At 44.5% G+C, this 20,500-nt stretch overlaps 2 protein-coding genes and 1 pseudogene across 2 annotated transcripts; 1 reads left to right on the forward strand and 2 right to left on the reverse strand.

Annotated features, from left to right (window-relative positions):
• Positions 1-9,691: 9,691 nt before the first annotated feature.
• Positions 9,692-10,609, reverse strand: LOC116930230. The gene has a single exon (XM_032937623.2). The coding sequence runs from the start codon at positions 10,607-10,609 to the stop codon at positions 9,692-9,694; it is 918 nt and encodes a 305-aa protein (XP_032793514.2).
• Positions 10,610-20,221, reverse strand: LOC116930231 (annotated as a pseudogene).
• On the forward strand, positions 10,807-12,472 carry LOC116934903. Its single transcript, XM_045178813.1, has 4 exons — positions 10,807-10,921; positions 11,075-11,235; positions 11,778-12,015; positions 12,099-12,472. Exons 2-4 carry the CDS (start codon positions 11,083-11,085, stop codon positions 12,467-12,469), a joined length of 762 nt encoding a protein of 253 aa, XP_045034748.1. The 5' UTR covers positions 10,807-10,921; positions 11,075-11,082; the 3' UTR covers positions 12,470-12,472.
• Positions 20,222-20,500: the final 279 nt, after the last annotated feature.

The following is a 20,500-nucleotide window of genomic DNA, read 5'->3' on the forward strand; positions in this document are numbered from 1 at the left end:
CAGAGAGACACAGCAATGCTCGTCGAATGGGATGCAAATGAAGGATGTTTGCGAGTTGAGCGGTGATGAAGGTGAGCTGTGAACCATCGTCAATCAGTAGATTAGCCGAGTGAGAGGCATGATGAGAAGAAACATTGGCTATGGCCGTTTTGAGGAAGACGAAAGGGAGTACATCTGTTGATGTGGGATTCACGGTCTTGGGCGATGTTTTGGTCTGTAGGCAACCGGTGTGAGACGAAGTGGGCTTCGGGTGAGAGCCGGAAGCAGCCTTGTCGCTGTGGATACTCGTGTGGTGAGGTTGACTACACTGCAGACAACGAAAATGACTAGGACAATCTTTTAAATTCGTGTGTCCTGTATGAAGACAGTTGGAACATAGCTTCTTCATTTTGACGATCTTTGTCCGTTCTTCCGGTGTCTTAAAATCGGTGCATTTCGTCGGGAAGTGATCTCCAGAACAAAATGCACATGTTTTCTTTCTTGTTGTTTGGGGAGAGTGTTATGAATTGAAAAGAACTTGCTTTAAGACAGGACGAAGAGGTGCATGCAAATCACAAGTGTCTCCCATGATTTCAATCTCACGCTTGATGGCCGCTCTTAACTCAAGTTCAACCCGCGGTGCCTTGATGGCGTGTTAGATTTCGACGTACGTCGATGGCAAGTTTATCAATAAGAAAACAAACTAGAAGATCGCCGTAGAAGGCAGAAGCTGTACCAAGGGCTTCGAGACCCCGAATATGAAATTCGAGTTGATCGGCCAACGCGCGTAGACTGGAACGAGTAGCATTTGCGACGGATAGATTGATGAGTGCTTTCTAGTGAGCGGTTACCACCTTCTTGGGTTGACTGTAGCATTCACGAAGAATATTGTAGCAAAGCGTTGTATTCACGGTTAACAAGATTAAGACTGAGAGACGATACACGACTACGGGGGGGCTATATACGGGGGAAACACTGACGTCACACGTCCGGTAGTATTGAATACTAACCGGATCACATAACGTGGTCATGGACCACGTGACATCCCCCCCTCTAGTTGCATTCGTCCCCGAATGCATTACCAAAGAAAAACAACAAAAAACCGCAAACAACACAAAAAGATATAAACTACGTTGACGTATATAAGTCCTACTAGGTTTTAAATTGATAACATAACCTCCCGAAAGAAAACCGGAAACATTGTTACATGATACAGGGGACCCCCCCCCCCCCAAAAAAAAACATATCATCATTAGGCTAGATGCTCAATGGACGATTCCAGATCACGCAGTGTCGTCAAGCAAGTTTTCTCATGTGCTGTCATAATGTTGTCTATTTCGGTGTGACAATGCATGGTACTCCACCGCCGCGCACGTCGCTTCTTAGCTTCTTCTTCTACGAACTCCTCCACTATCAGTAGGCGTTCCCCTAATAACGGCCCTATTAACGTCTCCTTTTCTCCCGCGGCACCACTAGATGCTAAACACAGCCACACTGGCCATAAACAACGCTGCTCCCACACCCTATAGCTCGAATGGGAATGTATGATGTTCCGCCGCTCGTTTTTCCCTCTCCGAGTCGTCTACTGAGTCGTCAACTGACCGCAGTTGAGTAGATGGGAAAAGTTCCCCCATCCGCGGTCCCAGTAGTCCTAGCAGAAGGAGAAGAGCCCCAACTGCCACCTGCGGCATTTGTCCGTATCGTACCGGTGGCATCCGGGCTCGTGCTATCGACGCACCTGATCGTCCATTCTTTCATTTCGAGCTTCTTGCACCTCCTCGTCCAGGGGTATAGTCTCTCTAGTTTCAGTCTCTCGGTCACGGATGTCCTTTCCCCCGACCTCTATTGTCTGCTCTGCTGCCGTACACAGTCCTAGTTGGTCTCCGGGTCACGAAAAATAGTCGCCATATTCCACTAACACTTCTCGGATCTTTTCTCTGTCTGTCGACATTAATCCTTCTCCAATCCTGCTTTCAAATTCATGCTCCCGACGCGCTTACTTCTCTGCCCCTGCTGTCGCGACGGCTACTGGCGTGTCTCCCTCGTTGATTTCGGTCACTGGCTCGATTATTCCTAACACCGTCCCCTCTTCGATCCATTGTTTGTGGTCCGATAGGTGGGTTATCGCCATACGTCCGATTGTTCCCACGCCGCTAACCAGGACCTTACCCGTCGACACCCTTTTCGTCCTCTGCAATGCTTGGGATGGTTCCACCAGTGCACATTCGCCAAACCCTTTCAAATCTAGTGGTTGAGTTGCGACCACTTTCCTCGATCGGGGTGGGACCCAGCATCCATTCTGGACTACCAGTTTCTGTGCTTCCTCCATCATCTCTTCCACCAGTGCTCCGATGGCAATGTCTCAGATGAAGATCTCCGGTAACGCCCCAATCTTCATCCGCGTTCCAAGTTTTTCCAACATGTCCTTCCCCAGAAGTAAGTCGATGTCACCGTCCAGAACCAAAGCCTCCCCCTCGACGGTCATCCTCTCATCTGATACTGACAGCATTGCGGCTCCTCCTAGTTGAATCTCTTTGCCGTCAACTGATACTAGACGATTTGCGCGCCATGGTGTCACTTTTATCCCTAGTTCTCTCACTAATTTGGGCGAACACACGGACACTCCCGCCCCTGTATCTATCACGGCAGCCAACTGTTTTCCCGAGCAGAACACATCCAGTACTACCATCCTCTGGATGTCGATTTTCAGAATTGGCCTTGCTAGCACCTCCGGGTCTACATACTGTGTCCCTACTAGACCAATTACTTTCCTACCCTCTCCAGCGAATCGCACCTGCTGTTGCTGTTGTTGTTGTGGTGCCCCTCCTTCTCGCTAGGAGCTCGGGCAGTCGCGACGTATGTGTCCTATCCCTTCACACCCGTAGCATACGACCTGTCCGTCCGGCGTCCGACCCCTCAGGCCTCCCTGACCGTTTGTTCTTGTTGGACACTCTCTCCCGATGTGTCCCTCCGTCTTACATCTGCTGCAGATAGGTTCCCCATCCGAAGTCCATTTCAGTATCCGACCGATACTGTTGACTCTCCGCTCTTTCTCCTTGCTGTGCGGCTGCCCCTGATGCGTTCCTCGATGCAACGGCTCCCATCAGTCCCTCTAGCAATTTTTCTATTCGATCCATTCTCTCACTTCCCGCCGTTGGTGTTTGTTTTCCGACCACGCCAATCGCCCATTCCTCGTGTCTTGCTCGGGAAGTCATTTCCTGATACCGCTTAATTTCTTGAAGGAATTCGTCACATGAGTTGGGTTTCAAACTCCAGAGTTTCTCTAGTAAACTTGGCTTGAGTCCTCTCCATAGGAGCGCCAATTTCGTAGCTTCGGTCATATTCGGGTCTACTCTGCGGCATAAATCCAGGATGTCGTAAAAATATTCGATCGTGGATTCCTCGATCCCTTGTTTGCGTTCTCTCAGTTTCGCTTCATTGAATCGATTCAGATTGACGGGCTTTAATTGCTCCAACAGCTGTGTTTTAACTCATGGTACAATTGACGGTCCTACACCATCCTCCCATTCGGCTGCTAGTTGTCCCACGGCCTCTTTGTATGAGTACCACTTCTGCGCTGCCCCGGACAGCGACAGCTCCACGTGGCCGCGAAGTTCGTCATCTCCCCATCGATTATATCTCCCGATTCTTTCGTATCCATGCATCCACTGCACGACGTCTTCCCCGTCCTTCCCACCGAAGGTGGGTGGGGATTAGAATTTTATCTGCGCGGCCATCGCGTGCCTTGTGCCCACTGGCTGTTGAGCTGCTCTGAATCCCCGGATGTAGCTACTGATATTCGATGATCTTCTTCTCAAATCCGTGAAATCCCATTCCGGCTGCTCTTCTCCGTGTTCTCCCGATCCTTCTTCCTCTTCAACGTCCTCCCACCACTCAGTTTCCTCCTCACTGAATGTTAGATGATACTCCTGCCGAACGGATACCGGTTGCTGCTCCTGTTGGGGTTCGTTAGACCCGTCCTCTATTTCTCCTCGCTCTTCCGTTACGCTTTTCCTCAACGGTCGACTGCGCGTCCTCGCCCGCCCCTGGGATGCACTCCCGATCTCGGGTATCCCCCAACTACCCCGTGCCACGAACCGTCCCCGAGCGTCTCGGATTCTCTCCCCGCTCCTTACGTCCTCCTCTCCTATCATCTACTTCCCGCAATCCTCGCACCGCTTGTTTCTTGCCGTACTCTTCGGCTCACGGTTTACTTCTCCGCTTCTTGCCGAAAACTTCGGCTCACGGTTCACTGCCTGATTCTTGCCGAACGCTTCGGCTCACGGTTCACTGTCCCGATTCTTGCCGAACACTTCGGCTCACGGTCACTTCTCCGCTTTTTGCCGAACTCTTCGGCTCACGGTTCACTGCCCCGATTCTTGCCGACCACTTCGGCTCACGGTTTCCACTATCCACGTTCCCTCAATTTACCCGTCTGCACCGCCTTAACCCTTTTCACCATTTCCCCCCCAACGTCTGTCCTTCGTTATGCTTCCCCCGATTGACCTACGGTCGGAGCCGTGACCCCGTACCCCAACAATTTCAGGTGCTAAGACCAGTTGGGTCGTCGACTCTCAGGGGTCCCTGACAGCCACCGCCTCCGCAGCACAGAATCGAACAGAAACACAACCACGAAAGAGACTTACCGGAGGTTCTGCATCTCCACCATGTAGCAACGCGTTTTATTCACGGTCAACAAGATTCGGACTGAGAGACGATACACGACTACGGGGGGGGGACTATATACTATATTTTTTTTACGAGTTGTAGCTTGAGAATTAAAACAGGAGAAGAGACGAAGATTTTATTCAACGTGTACATAGGGACCAGTTGGCTCTGACCGACCTGCACGAATGCTACGACCAAGAGTTAATGACCACAAATGTTTAAGATTGTTGATCTTCTTCAGCGATTAGTTGAATTGTGTCGTCTTCCTCTTCTTCTTGGAGATCCGGGGGAATAGGGCGACCTTGGTCAGTGAGGATCGCGCGTGCAGTTTCTCTAGCTCTTTGAATAAGCGTGGCTTTTTCGGCCGGTAAACTAGGTGGAGTCGTCTATCAGCAGGAGTTTTATCAGCTCGTTCAGCGATCTGTTTTCGATATTTGGCAGCGAAATTGCGTTGGACTCTTTCTTCCTTAAAGGCCACAGCCCGTATCTGTCGGCTTAATTGACTATTCCGTTTTCGTGGCATAGAAAGGTATCATCAAATCGTTCAGAGAAGTAATGAAAGATACGGACCAACGAATCGACGACCGACTACCGTGTGAAGGCAACGACCGGACGAGTAGGACCAAGAAGTTTGAGAAAAAAAATTTAAAAAATATGAAAGGCAACGGGAAAGGGGCGACGTGCTGAAGACGACTATGACCCTAGCCTTGCCAAAAAAATGGCTGCAGTTGGACCACGAGGGAATTGCCGTGCGCATAAGGATAAGTAGTGCCGTGCGCAGCCACGTGGTTTCTGAGGTAAGAGAGAGGGGGGGGGGCTAAGACGAAAGATTTACAAAGTTCCACAACCGAATAGTCTGAATGGATCGTCGACCAGAAGAATGATAAATCGAATAAAAACCACCAAATGAGAATAAACAAGTGAGAAGATGCTGTGTTAAGCGAGCAGTGAGAGAAAATGGCGACTGCTGTGCTACGCGAGCAGTGGGAGAAAATTTACCGAAACCGTTACGGAAGAGATTCTGGTCACGGCACCAAAATGTAGAGAATAATTGACTCTGTTTCTATCTTGTATTAAAGAGAGAATACAGTTAGATTAAGTAGTGACGATAATGAGTGATAAGAGGGGGAGAGAGTCTGAGAGAGAGTCAGCGAGAGCTGTCTTTCGTCGTCGTGGTCTTGTTCTGCACTAGCTGCTTCGACTCGCCAAGGGCGCGAAGGGGGTAAAACGACCTAGACAAAAAAGAGGGATGGGAAAATGAACAGTGTTGACAAATTGGGGTGATAATTTTCGACATTGGCTCATGACCCAGATTTGGTTCGATCTGGCGCCCGTTGGTTTTTTCTGTGGCCGTCTGGTTCAAGTGGATGAGAGGGTCGAAATCAAATAAGTGGGCGTCTCTGTCGTCATTCGGCGCGATAGTGTCCAAATCGATCAGTTCCCTGTCACCTTCGTGATCCGGGATTTTGACTTCTTCTCCTGCTTCTCCGTCGGCAAGATCCTCTTCGTTGTCAGAGTCCTCTTCTCTTAGCCTAATGGCTCTTAGTTTAGACTCTCGTAAATCGTCGAAATCGACGCATTCCTCATCTCTCCAAATCATACACTCTGTCAATGCCTTCAGGTGGTTGACGTGCGTAAGCTGGGTACCATTTCCATTGAACGCACGGATTTCTACCGTATGGTTAGGGAAGACTTTTTAAACTCAAAAGGGGCCTTGATATCGAGGGTTTAATTTCTTGCTCGTTCCTAATTGAGTGACCCTTACGTCCAGGAGGACGCGATCACCTACTTCAAAGTTCTCTTCCTTGACTCTCTTATCATACTTGATCTTCTGCTGCCTTCTAGCTTCCAATAGGTTTTCTCTGGCTAGCGCAAAACCTCTCTTAAACGTTGCATCGTTTGGCTTTTGTAATCACGAGAGGTGATTAACTCCGGTTCCGGTCTTAAAAACCTGTCGACAACCATGTTTGGGTCCCTAGCTGTAATTAAAATATACGAACTGTCCATCGTGGAAGAGTGTACTGAGTTTCTATATACTGAGGCCATTGGGCCGAGGACTTCTTCCCAGTGCTCGAAGCCGTTAGCAATTTTTTGTCCATCAGGGCCCGGCAGGTCGTTTCTGCCGTTTGATCGGGCAAGGCTACGACCTCGGTCCATTTAGAGAAAGCATCAGTCATGACGAGTACATATTTATTTCCTTTAGAGGATTCGGGTTTGATAGGCCCTATAAAATCCATGCCGGTAATTTCGAATGGAGCCGTCGCGATCTCTAACGGGTGTAAGAACGCTCTCGTTACTACCCGTCTTTGCAACGCACAAGCTTCGCACGACTTACAATAATCCTTAATATCACGCAACATGTGGGGACAATAGTATTTATCCCGTATCCGGAGATACGTTCGTAAAAAGGCGAGGTGCCCTGCTAATAGCGAAGCGTGATATTCTTTAATAATACTTTTCCTCAATGAATATGGCACGACCGTTTGCTCTTGAATGAATTGCCTCCTTTTTTTTATGGTGGGAGAAAATCCCTCCTCAAAACCCCTTGTTTAATGTGGAACAGCTCAATCTCCTTTATCCAGTCTGGGTTTTCCAATTCGTCTTGTTCGGACAATTACCTTCGTTAAGATAACGAATGATTTTTGAACAAGTTTCATCTTTTCGTTGCTCCTCGTTAATATTGTCAGTGAAATCCGTTCGTTCCACGGGAGTTACGACACGAATACGAGAGAGGAAGTCTGCATTTGCGTGCTCCTTTCCTGGTTTGTGAGTAATTTTATACTTGACTGCCGACAATTCAATCGCCCATCTACCTAGTCTGCTTTTCTCATCCTTGTGGGTTTCCAACCACTGGAGTGGTCTATGATCGCTAATGGTTTCAAATTTGTCGTCCTGTAAATAGTGACGGTATCTTTTTATTCCATAAACGATGGCCAAAGCTTCGCGCTCTATAGCTGAGTAGTTCCGTTCCGCCGCATTCAAGTGTCTACTCGAATACACAATCACGACTTCCTTCCCATCCTGAATTTGACTGAGCATCGCGCCGATTCCATAGTTACTAGCGTCGGTGAAAATAAGGAACTCTTTATCGAAATCAGGGAAGGCGGCGACAGGTGGCGTAATAAGACATTCACGCAACGTTTCGAAAGCCTTTTGTTCGGCCTCTCCCCATGTGAAGGTGGCGTCCCCAGCATCTTGTTCTCTTACAATTTTCTTAACTTTCTTGTTGTGATTATCCCTGTCCTTTTTCTTTTTGGTCAATTCTATTAACGGATGCGCGATATCCGCGAAATTTTTTATAAAACGCTGATAGTAGGATGCGAGCCCTAAGAACGATTGAATTTCTACAATGGTTGTTGGCCTTTTATAATTTTTCGATAGTGTAATTTTCTCTGGGTCCTGGGCGATTCCACTGGCTGAAATCACATGCCCTAAATATTGCACTGATTCACACATGAATTTGCATTTTGAGAGGCCGAGTTTTAAATCGGCTTCTTCTAAAAGGTTGAAGATTCATCCTAAATTTACTAAATGTTCTTCTTTCGATTTTGAGAAGACTATAATGTCATCGAGATAAACTAAACATATTTTCCCGATGGCGGAAAATAAAACATAATTCATTAACCGTTGAAATGTGCCAGGCGCATTAGTCAACCCGAACGACAACCTATTCCATTCGTACAGATTGTTATCCACTATGAACGCTGTCTTTTCTTTGGAGTTGTCGTCCATTTTTATCTGCCAATAGCCTGAAGCTAAATCTAAGGTAGTGAAATACTTTTGCCCGTGGAGTAAGTCTAGAACATCGTCTATTCTAGGCAAGGGAAAGGAATCTTTTTTTGTTATACCATTGAGTTTTCCATAATCCATACAGAGTCGGATTCCTCTGTTTTTCTTTTTTACTAATACTACGGGGGCCACCCATGTAGATACGGACGGCCTTATTATCTTGTTAACTAATAATTCCTGCATAATACTGTCAAGCTCTGGTTTTACGTTTTAGTGTATCCGATATGGGCGTAATCTAATGGGTCCTTGTCCTTCCGTATTAATGTGATGCTTTACTAGCCCCGTTTTCCCTAATTCTCCTGTAGTGGATGCAAATATTGATTTTCTATCGATTAAAAACATTGTTATGCTGGTTCTATCTACTCCTGACATATCAGGTGGCAAATTGTTGGTAAAATCTACAGTACTGGACGACAGCTCTCGCTCAGCACATGAATTGATATTATCTTTTTCTATCCGGCAGAATCCTAACGTTCCGATTATTTCATACCTTGGCAGGGAGATTGGTTTATTCGTTTCATTAACTAACGCTATTGTAAAAACGGCCTCCTCACTACTCTTATTGATGAAAGGATCAACTCGTACTCCGCTGTTCAGTCCCGGTCCTCTGTGAAAAAAAAATGCAAGATTGGGAGGTAGCTTAGCCCCATTCCCTTCCGATTCAACGACAGTGGCAATAAAGGGCTTGATCGTGATCTTCTCTCTTGCTACGATGGTGGGCGAGGAGTCCGGTATCAAGGTTTGTTTCACTCGGGAAATTCTCCTTTTGCCACCATCAATGATGAACTTGTGCTCGTACAATGCATCTAAACCTAAGATGGACTCCTCGCTGATGCTATCAACGACGATAAAATCCTGCAGAAGATTATCGCCTAAAACTTGAACTTGTAGGGTCACTAGCCCTCTTGTAACTAGTCTGGTGTTCTCTACACCGTATAAATCGACCGGAACGTCAGCAGTAAACTTCATTACACCTTCCTTCAATCTGTTCAAAACTTCTGTCTTAATTAAACTTCTACACGCCCCACTACCTAAAAGAATTTCTCATTTCCAACTTGGATGGGAAGCCGCGGTATTTTATTTTTTCTGGTTTCTTTTACTTGATTAATAATCTGCCGGTGTTTAGGACAAGGTCCACCGTTTTGCCCCACGCTAGAATTGGTGGCTTCTAGTTTTCCTGATTCCAGGGGTTGAGCTGACCAGGATTCTGAGCTGGCGACGCATATCGGGCGTCGGAACGAAGTGGTGCGGATGGTCAATCACGCGCAATGTGCCCACCTTGATGGCATTTGAAGCAGGTTGGCCCGTTTGGTCCCCACCCACCCTTGTCAGTGTTGTGAGTTGTTGGGTTCCTGCCGTTATTTGCGCAATATGCACAATAACGCTCTCCTCTTTGAGGGGGTCCATTAACCGGATTATTGTGATGATCCTTGTAAGATGGTGGTGGATTACGATGTACTGGTGGTTGATGCGGAAACCGAGCACTATTGTCTGCAACCAGGCCACTGTGACTTTGTTTATACTGTCTCATTGGTTGAGCCTGGGGGATCGCTTGGCTCATACCAGCGACCTGAAGCTGCAGATTTCTCATCATTTTCTCTGAGTCTCTGGACCGTTTCATCATATCGCTATAACTCTTATTACTAGCTGTCAAAAGGTTTTTCAATTCCTCTATTTCCTGTTTGCTTTCCGCTAATTGGGCGTTATGGCCCGTGGCGACGGCATTGATTGATTCGTGACTCTTATCTGCAAGTTGGGTGGCTTTCATTTTCTGCGAAAGCTGCTCAATGACTGATTTTAGTTCTAAAATCTCGTTTTTTGTTTCCCTAAATTCCTGGGCATTGGCATTTGCCGAAACAGTGTTGAAAAATTCGACACTCCGTTTCTCTAGTTTTGCTTCATTTAAGATAGCTGCACATTTTTCTGTTGCTTTTACCAGGTCATTTAAGTTCCTATAGTCTTTAAAACTCATTCTTTCGCGTAGGTTGGGTTTTAACCTTCCCAGAAAGTCATCCATTAACAAAGTCTCTCTTAATTTGAGGACATCTGCATCAATTGTCTTTCCTACTTCCGTTGGGTAGGCAAACGAGTAAAGCTTCTTTAACCGGCAAGCATAGTCCCTGATAGATTCCCCAGAATTACGGATGCAATTTTCAAACTCTGTAAAGTACATTTTTCTGTTATCCCCTCCGTGGAAGCATTCATGGAGATTCTGTTTAACCTTAACGAATGATTTTGCTTCCCTTGGATAATTTAGCTGGAAGGTTGTAATACATGTTGATGTAAAATATGTGCGAAATCTGTTGACATTAAATAAATATGGCAAACCCTTCTCTCCTTTCATTCTTGTGAAATTAATGCGCTTGGATATAGGGATGCTGTTTAGCACTCCCTACTCTCACTTCTCTTTCAGACAGCTTTAGACAGCTACTGACCCTGTCGCGTGCTTTTTGATTTCTCAATTAGTGGTTTGTTTCTACATCTAGTAAGTATAAAAGTAAACTATATATTGTAATTTAAATATATATATCTGCTGTTTGAACTTATTTAGTAAACTATCACTACTTGATAAACTGCTTGTCAAATATTATTCTTAACAGGTTATGGGCCCAGAATAACGTTTTTTTTTTTTCATGAGGTTTAAAAATGGCCACTCAAAATTTATCTGCTAATGAATTGAGGGATTATGCAAAGTTTAATGGAATTAATTTTCCCCAATGGCGGTATGGTGTCATGCTCAAACTCAGAAGGAAGAAGTTGGAAAAACTTGTGCTCGGACAAGATCCAAAACCAGCAGAGGTAATTACTTTAACAAAACACTTTGTTCGCATGAGTAGATGAATTTTTAGAAGCATATGATGGTATCGTTATTTAAGGTTTGATTTCCACTGAGTAGGAAATAAGATTTTCCACAGTGAATTCTGTTACGTCAATTTTTGGGATTCCACCCATAAGGTGATGTTGGTCATAGTAAATGTTCAGATTCATTTTTTTTTTGATACCACCCGTGAGGTGACGATCACATCCCAGTGATTTTCTTTTGGATTCCACCCATAAGGTGACGAGTGAATTGGTGATGAGTGACATTTTTTAAAATGCAATTTTGCTGGACTCCACCCATAAGGTGACGAGTGAATTGGTGACGAGTGAACATTTTTTTTATGCCATTTTGCTGGATTTTACCAATAAGGTGAAGAATGTTGTTGAGAAATTAATTTTTTCTTGTTGGAATTTTCAGAATAAATTGATTGTCATTGGGAATCCGAATATGAATATTATATTTTTGATTTTGACACAAGAAAAACAAAATTACTAAATCAGATGTTTTTATCTCAATACAGACGTTTAACGATGAAAATGAAGTAACGAATCAAGATGTTATCGACACTTGGATTGAAAGAGATACTGATGCCTGTTCCATTATTTACTACAATATCGAGCCAATATATCAAACTTCAATTAAAGGATCTGCCACGTCAGCTGAAATGTGGAACAGGCTGGCTCAGGAATATGCACAAGTAGCAGTGGCTAATTCAAGTCAACTCACAGCAAAATTCTTTCAGTATCTAATGGACCCTGGTAAAAAAAAAAAAAAAAAAAAAAAAAATTTATTAATATAGGGGAAGAACAAAAGTTTTATATCAATCTTTTACGTAAAATAGGACACACTGTATCAGCTCATGTCAATAGAATGAGACAGATGGCAGAAGAACTCAAGAGTGTTGAGGCTCCCGTCACCGATCAACAACTTATTGAGAGGATCCTTCAAACGCTACCTCCGAGCTACTATAACTTTATTTCGGCATGGGAAAGTGTTCCGCTTGCAGAGCGTTCGATTTCCAGTCTTACATCACGTCTAATACTTGAGGAAACAAGAATGAAAAGCAGAACCAACGGACCAAATCCGGCAGATATTGCCTTTTTGCGTCTCACCCGAACAACAAGCAACAGCAGGCAGCTGATTGTAATTCAGAGAACGCCTACGCAGCAAGCAAAAGTTATAATGGTGTTAGAGGAGGCTATCCAGGCTTAAGAGGTAATCGAGGCAGCTCTTCAGGTTATCGAGGTGGTTATCGAGGTGGTTATCGTGGCGGTAACAATGGTTTTCGTGGAAGAGGCTTTCACCGAGGCCCTAACTTTGATCAAATTTACTGCTGGGCGTGTAACCAACCAGGACATAAGTCTTTTACGTGCAGAAACAAAGGAAGAAATGAAGAACAAAGATCTTCAAGGCAGAACAAATTCGATAACAACCGCAACCTGAACAACGACAACAATGGTTTTTCTGCCTTGTCTTCCTTCTGTTTCGTAGCAAGAAAGCCGACAGACTGGTACGCTGATTCTGGCGCAACGCACCACATGTCTGAACAACGAAATTTTTTTACTACCTTCAAAGAAGTTCCTCAAGGGACATGGCACGTCAATGGTATAGGATCAGCCCAGCTGTCAGTACTTGGAGTAGGAAAGATTCAAGTGTACTCCCTTGTGGATGGCGAGAGAAAAGAAGGAGAACTCACAAATGTTCTTTTCGTCCCAGGACTTGGTACAAATTTATTTTCTATTGGTGCAGCAACAGAAGTTGGCATCACCGCACACTTCATCGACAATGATGTCTATTTCAAGAAGAACAGTAAAGACGTTATGGTGGGTCAAAGGCTTGGCCAATCCTTGTACCATTTGAAGATAGTTGCCAAAAATCCAAGCAAAGAAGTATCTACGGCTACTGCTGCAAAGGCTCAAACCTCCCTCACACTCTGGCATCAAAGATTAGCTCATTTAAACAACAAAATTATTTTGAAGATGATATCAAGTAACTCTGTCGACGGTTTGACCCTCAAGAAAGAAAATTTGGAACACGGCCTATGTGAAGTGTTGTGGACTCACCTATCCCGATCCCTCTTACACCTTTACCCCAGCAAGAAAGCGAGACAAGCAAGTCCAAATGGGATATATTCTTGTATTTTCCACGGACTAACGTCCAACCCTCCACTAGCCCAGTCGTTTGTCAAGTGTCCAAAGAGAGCTCTTCCTTGTCACCAACACACCCACGACCCCTCTGGCAAGTCACACACACACACACACACACACACAGGGAAACTGGGGGAGAGGCTAGGAGGTGGGCGGTGTACCTACCGTACACACACACGTATACACACCTAGGGAGACTCGGTACGATCGTACCGCAACACTCGGCCTTTCCTGACTCGATTTCGAACAAAAACATATAAACAAAAATAAACACACTTTTTCCATGGGAGATGAGCATTGTCTGATTTTACACCAACCCCTTTTTTTTTTAATGGGACAAAATTCTAACAACATATACGGGGAATAACTGATTGGGAATTTTGATGACTTCTTTTTCTTCTGTCGACGAAGCCGCTGACAATACGGTACTGGTTACTGAGAAGACGGATATAAAGATAAAGAAATCTACTAGGGCTTTAGTTTATGAGAAGGAGTTTGTATCCATTTAAACGGATGTAAAAAAAAAACCAAAAAAAAAAACCAAAAAAAAAACAAAGAAAAAAAAAAGTAAATAAATTTTGACGTATACTCTTGATAATTGGAGGGTGGGAATAACTTGAAGGCGGATTATTTGAAAAGAAAAAGTCAGATCACACTCACACCAAACCGATTTACCACTTACTGAGGACGAAATCTGCGAGATGCGTTGGAAGACGACGACGACGACCACTAGATGATGGGGCTAATGAAAGCTTCTCTACTTCCGGTACTACCATATCTTCCGATTCCTTATTCGATTTCTTTTCCGACGATCCTACAGGTTGAGGGACTGGTACGGGTGTCTGTTCTTCCTCCTCGTCTTCAAAAATAACTTCTCGTGGACGAAACTTTCTGATTTGCGCCACATGCGCATTAAAACGGCGGTGCTTCTTTTTAGTTCTTCTCTCTGGTGGGTCTTCGACGAGATAAGTCGTAGGACATAATTTGTCCCCTGATCCGACTTGTTTAACTACTTGGAACGGGCCGGTAAACTTTGGCAGGAACTTTTTAGTCTTTCCTTTCTTCTTTGGCTTACGCCGCACTAACACCATTTCACCTGGTTTTAACGGTTCCATGACTCGACGACGTAAATCCGCCAATGCTTTCACTTTGGACTGTTTCTCAATGACACGAATCTTTACTTCCCTTCTTAAGTCATCAACACGCGACCGAAATTCTTCAAATGACTGTGGCCGATCCGCTGGCCAGCAAAGAGCATTATCCAATGGCGTTCTTGGTTTACGGCCGAACACAACTTCAAATGGCATTTTCTCCGTCGTACTCTGCACTGATGTGTTGATGGCAAATGCTACTTCTTTCAGGTGCATGTCCCTGTTGCTGGGGTCGCCGTTGTTGCAGACCAACTGACTGGTAAAGCGGCACATGCCGTGTAAAAGGCGGCTATGTTTGCTGGAGCAGCTTGGAGAATCGATGCCTGGTTCTTCCAGTCACTCAGGCCATCAGTCATGGCCTGTACCTTCTGTTGATCGGTGAGTGTGACTGGTGACATCAACAGCAGTTTCTCCTTTGCCACTGCGTACTGCATGATGGCCTGCCGGGCTGCTGCCACGTGCCGTCATCCTGGTCGTCCACCACTCAACGGGAGCGTTGATGGGAACGCCGCCCTGAACGCTGCTGACCAGGCTGGCCAATCCAAATTGATCCTTCCAACTCGCGCATGCCATTCCACCGCTGATCCTCCTAGACGTCGAACAGCAACCAAAACTTGTTGCTGGGCAGTCCATCCTCCGTTACAGCCAATGCCTCGATTCGATCGATGAACTCGGTCGCCAACTCTTCTGCGTTACCTAAGAACTTGGGAATAGACTCAACCAAAGAATTATCAATTCTAACGGGCCCCCCGCCACCAACGCCACCACCGCCGGCTACCGGTACTGCCTGGGCTTGCAGTGCTGCAATTAAGTTATTATTGACCTGCACGGCCTGTTGTAATTGATTCTGTATACCTGCAGTTGCTGTGGCTGACGCTTGTTGCTGTGCTGCGAATGCAGCTGTCATGTCCTGAACAGCATCGACTAATGGTTGAATATTCGCCATATTGTCTGTGACACTACCGTCACTATCCGAATCAGTCCAGAATAACACTGATGGTAACGTATACTCAAGACGCCCACCTTGAGACCGATGAGGGGCTACTCGTACAGGAATTCTCGAACTTGGTAACGAATCTGGCGTGCGTGACACCTGTCGTCTACTCGTCGTTGTAAAAGGTGTCAAACCAGTCGATGGGACAACTGCCCCTCTATTGTAAACTGTACTACGAGTATTTATTTGAAAAGGAACTGCAGATGGTTTTGAATTTTTAGGTTGTTGATGACCACTAGAAAGTTTAGGTGGCATTAACTTGAATTATTACTCAGGATGGCTGAGATACATACCGATACATAATGTGACAGAACTCATTGACCGACAGGGTTCAATATCAACATACACTTACATATATGAAATATAAATTCAGAGAAAAAAAAAAATAATAATTGTACTCACACGAACATCACCAGACTACCACTTGACTGCTGGGTCTCTGTGGGGAGAAAAAACATCCCTCTTCTAGACACCAATTGTTGTGGACTCACCTATCCCGATCCCTCTTACACCTTTACCCCAGCAAGAAAGCGAGACAAGCAAGTCCAAATGGGATATATTCTTGTATTTTCCACGGACTAACGTCCAACCCTCCACTAGCCCAGTCGTTTGTCAAGTGTCCAAAGAGAGCTCTTCCTTGTCACCAACACACCCACGACCCCTCTGGCAAGTCACACACACACACACACACACACAGGGAAACTGGGGGAGAGGCTAGGAGGTGGGCGGTGTACCTACCGTACACACACACGTATACACACCTAGGGAGACTCGGTACGATCGTACCGCAACAGAAGGATGCATTTTCGGTAAAATGCATAGGTCTCCATTTCCTACAGGTCGTAGCAGAGCCAAAGAAGTAGGTGAAATCATTCACTCTGATGTCGGTTTTGTCAACGTTCCAACACCAAATGGAGAGACTTGTTTCGTTTTATTCAAAGATGACTTCAGTGGTTGGACTAAGGTTTATCTTATGAAGAACAAATCGGAAGCCGACGACTACTTCCTTAAATTTGTGGCATTTGTGGAAGCAACCACGGACAAGAAAGTAAAGATCCTGAGAACTGACCAAGGTGTGGAGTATAAGAAGAACAGAAGCTGGCGGGAAGAACGTGGCATTATTCATCAAACAACAAATCGTTATACACCCCAGCAAAACGGTGTGAGCGAGAGATTGAATCGCACTGCAGTGGAGTCTACACGCAGTGCTCTTTACATGAGCAGAAACAACCCGTCTAATTTGTTAATGAAAAGCAACAAAAGAGTATTAGAATTATGGGGAGAATTTCTGCGAAGCTCTATTTATGTCTTGAATCGTACACTCTCAAGGTCATCTACCAAGACTCCATTTGAATTATTTTACAAAAAGAAACCTAATCTAGATAATCTACGAGTGATCGGTTGTCGAGCCTATGCGCATATTCCTGACTGTTTAAGGAAGAAACTGGATCCAAAGGCAGTGCCATGCTGGTTAGTGGGCTACAACGAAGAAATAAAAGGATGGAAGTTATGGGAACCAGTGTCAAGAAAATTCATCACGAGTCGCGACGTAATATTCAATGAAGATCTACTGATTAACGACTTTGACGGTGATGAAGAAAAACTAAACGAAAACAGTCTATTTGACCCACTTCTTCTCACAACAGAAATCCTTGGCTTGGTAAAAAAAAAAAAAAAAAAAAAAAAAAAAATTTCATTGTACCAGACTTTGAATTTTTATTTTTTCTTTTCTTTTGCATGTCAGCTGGAACCCGTTCATGATGTGACGCAAGAAGTTGAAGAAATGGCTGCTGCAAACGTTCTAGATCATAATGGGGTAGATTACAATTTAATATCGATTTTTTTTGTATTCATAGTTGAGTATTCTCAATTTTTTTTTCGTTAGGTGATTCATGATGAGGTCCAGCCAGTAGTACGAAAAGATGAGGCTATTGTCGAAAATGATGCTCAAGAGATATTAAATGCTGCTCCACTACTGCATGTTGAAATGGAAGAGGAAAACTACGATCAACATTCAGGAATTATGGAAAATGATCCGCTGATCCCAATAAATGAGTTTGGTGAAGATAACGAGATTCCAGCACAACGAGTGGAGCAACCAATCGAATTCCCGCGTAGATCCTCTCGTCCAAAACAATACAACGCGAGATACAAAGAATTTCGGCAGTCTCTAGGAAGACCTCTTGCAAAAATTGGACTCATTGGTACATTAATAATTTTTCTCTATTGCTTTGTGTTTTAGAATACAATTTCTTCAAAGCAAACTCAATCGAGCAATAGACTAATTTTCTTTTTCATTTTTTTTTGCATTGTATCATTTATACAAAACAGAAACATTCATAAATAGGCACGCATCAGCCTTGTTTACTGAAGCCTTTGAACCACAGAATTATCAGCAAGCATTAGTCTCCCCAGAATCAAAAAAATGGATGGAAGCGTACAGAAAAGAGTTTAATTCCCTAATGGAAAACAAAACATGGGAACTCGTACTTCTCCCAACAGGATGCACAGCTATCAACTGTAAAATGATTGGGAAATTGAAGCCAGCATACGAAGGAGTACCTGAAGTTTATAAGGGAAGACTTGTAGCAATTGGATCGCGACAAAGATACGGCATCGATTACGACGAAACTTTTGCTCCCGTTCCACATAGTGAAGCAGTGAAAGCCACACTAGCTGAAATTGCATCACTGGACCTGGAGATGATACAATTCGACATTAAAACAGCATTTTTGTATGCTAAGCTAGACAAACCTATCTATATGAGGCAACCAGAGGGTTTTGTCGTTCCTGGAAAAGAAAACTTTGTTTGCAAACTCAACAAATCACTGTATGGCCTAAAGCAAGCACCTCGACTGTGGTTTAAGAGATTCGACGACGTTTTACTTAAATTTGGATTGAAAAACAGTGCTGCTGACCGGTGTGTTTACGTTCGCAGAACTGAGGATGAGACCACTTTTGGCGTAATTCATGTTGACGATGCCATTTTTGGTAGCAACAAACCGCAGGTTTTAATTGATATCAGGTCTCATCTTGGAGAGGAATTTCAGATTCATTCACTTCCGCCAACGCGATTTATTGGTATCAACATCAAGCGTGATCGCCAGAACAAACGCATTTTTATGTCACAACAACATGTTATTGAGAAATTGGTAGCAAGATTTGGATTCCAGTATTTAAAGCCAAGAACCGTTCCTGCAGACCCAAATGTGCGTCTCATCTCTCATTTGAAGTCGAAGAGCGAGGGAGAGAAAATTGAGAACTATCGTGAACCAGTTGGCGCTCTTCTCTACTTGGCTCTGCAAACGCGCCCAGATCTTGCATATGCTGTTGGCCAAGTGGCAAGGTATTGTCAAAACCCAAAAGTTGAGCACTGGCAAGCAGTACTTCACATTTTTGGATATCTCAATGGAACAAAAGACTACGGCATCTGGGTCGGTGGAGAAAGAACTGGACTTGTCGGATATTCGGATGCTGATTTTGCTGGAGATGTCAACGACCGTAAATCTACTTCTGGCAGCATATTTTTTTTCACGGTGGACCAGTAGCCTGGGCCAGCAAAAAGCAGCCTTGCACTGCCCTCTCGACAACAGAAGCAGAATATATATCTGCTTGTGAAGCTGCAAAAACTGCTGTTTGGCTGAGTTACCTACTTCAAGACTTCACCGGAGAGGAACAAAAGAAGGTGCCACTATATTGTGACAACCAAGGAGCTGTCAGACTGGTCTACAATGCTGAATTTCATCAGCGAACCAAGCATATTCAATTGAGATGGCATTGGATCAGGGAACAGGCAGCCAATGAGATAATAGAAGTCAAATTTGTAGGAACTGAAAATCAGCTTGCTGATATATTTACAAAAGCACTTGCAGGACCAGTTTTTCATAACATGAGAAGGAGGATCGGCGTCGGCAAGCTATCCGATTAAGTCAATTCGGGTTTGAGGGAGAGTGTTGATGTAAAATATGTGCGAAATCTGTTGACATTAAATAAATATGGCAAACCCTTCTCTCCTTTCATTCTTGTGAAATTAATGCGCTTGGGTATAGGGATGCTGTTTAGCACTCCCTACTCTCACTTCTCTTTCAGACAGCTTTAGACAGCTACTGACCCTGTCGCGTGCTTTTTGATTTCTCAATTAGTGGTTTGTTTCTACATCTAGTAAGTATAAAAGTAAACTATATATTGTAATTTAAATATATATATCTGCTGTTTGAACTTATTTAGTAAACTATCACTACTTGATAAACTGCTTGTCAAATATTATTCTTAACAATACAGTCCCTGCAGACCCAAAAAGCTTTGAGCCTAAAAGTATTATTTTTCTCCCTTCTTCAAAATCAGCGGTGTCGACTACTCTTTCAAAATGTTGTATCCAGTCCTCAAATTTGGTTGACCCCATTCAAATGAAAGCGGGTACCTGAGCTAATAACGCTATCGTTTGTTGTTGTGGGTTCTGCAATAACTTTTGGCTATTATAATAGCTCTGGTTCATAGCATTGGAGCAGTTGACCTCTTTTTCGACTTTTTCTACCGCGCGGAACTCGCATGCGCTGCAAGCTGTTTTTGTCAACGCCAAGGCGGCTTTCGCTCCTGCTGTGGCATCTTCTCTTGACGCTTCTGTCTCCCGCAGACATTTGTACAAAGTCTCATATGGGTTTGGATGCGCCATCGTTGGTCTAGATGGGTTCGTGTCGACCGTTTGCTGAGAAGGGGTCGATTTGAAATTTACGCTTTTGTACGACGTTAACTTTGTTTCTATTTGTTTTGACGAGGACGGCTGGGATTTTTGAAGGGGGGAAGGGTCGTTTGAGTGTTTACTTGTCGAGTGCACGGGTGAGGCGTCTGCGTTTCCACCATTCGGGTTGAAAAGGAGATCGCCTGTGTTCCTACTTGATTAGTAGGAGCTAGTTTCTCTGTCGTTTGTTGTGATTGGTCTGTATAAAAATTC

The sequence above is a fragment of the Daphnia magna genome, linkage group LG9, assembly GCF_020631705.1.
Source record: "Daphnia magna isolate NIES linkage group LG9, ASM2063170v1.1, whole genome shotgun sequence".
Classification (NCBI taxonomy): Eukaryota; Metazoa; Arthropoda; class Branchiopoda; order Diplostraca; family Daphniidae; genus Daphnia; species Daphnia magna.

What these genes read in the sequence shown, in the direction of transcription:
- LOC116930230 (XM_032937623.2), bottom strand. Translation starts at nt 10,609, where the DNA reads ATGTACTTTACAGAGTTTGAAAATTGCATCCGTAATTCTGGGGAATCT.
- LOC116934903 (XM_045178813.1), top strand. Translation starts at nt 11,083, where the DNA reads ATGGCCACTCAAAATTTATCTGCTAATGAATTGAGGGATTATGCAAAG. An exon ending in AAGATCCAAAACCAGCAGAG is followed by an intron (nt 11,236 to 11,777) that starts GTAATTACTTTA and finishes ATCTCAATACAG; the next exon opens with ACGTTTAACGATGAAAATGA. An exon ending in TCAGTATCTAATGGACCCTG is followed by an intron (nt 12,016 to 12,098) that starts GTAAAAAAAAAA and finishes TACGTAAAATAG; the next exon opens with GACACACTGTATCAGCTCAT.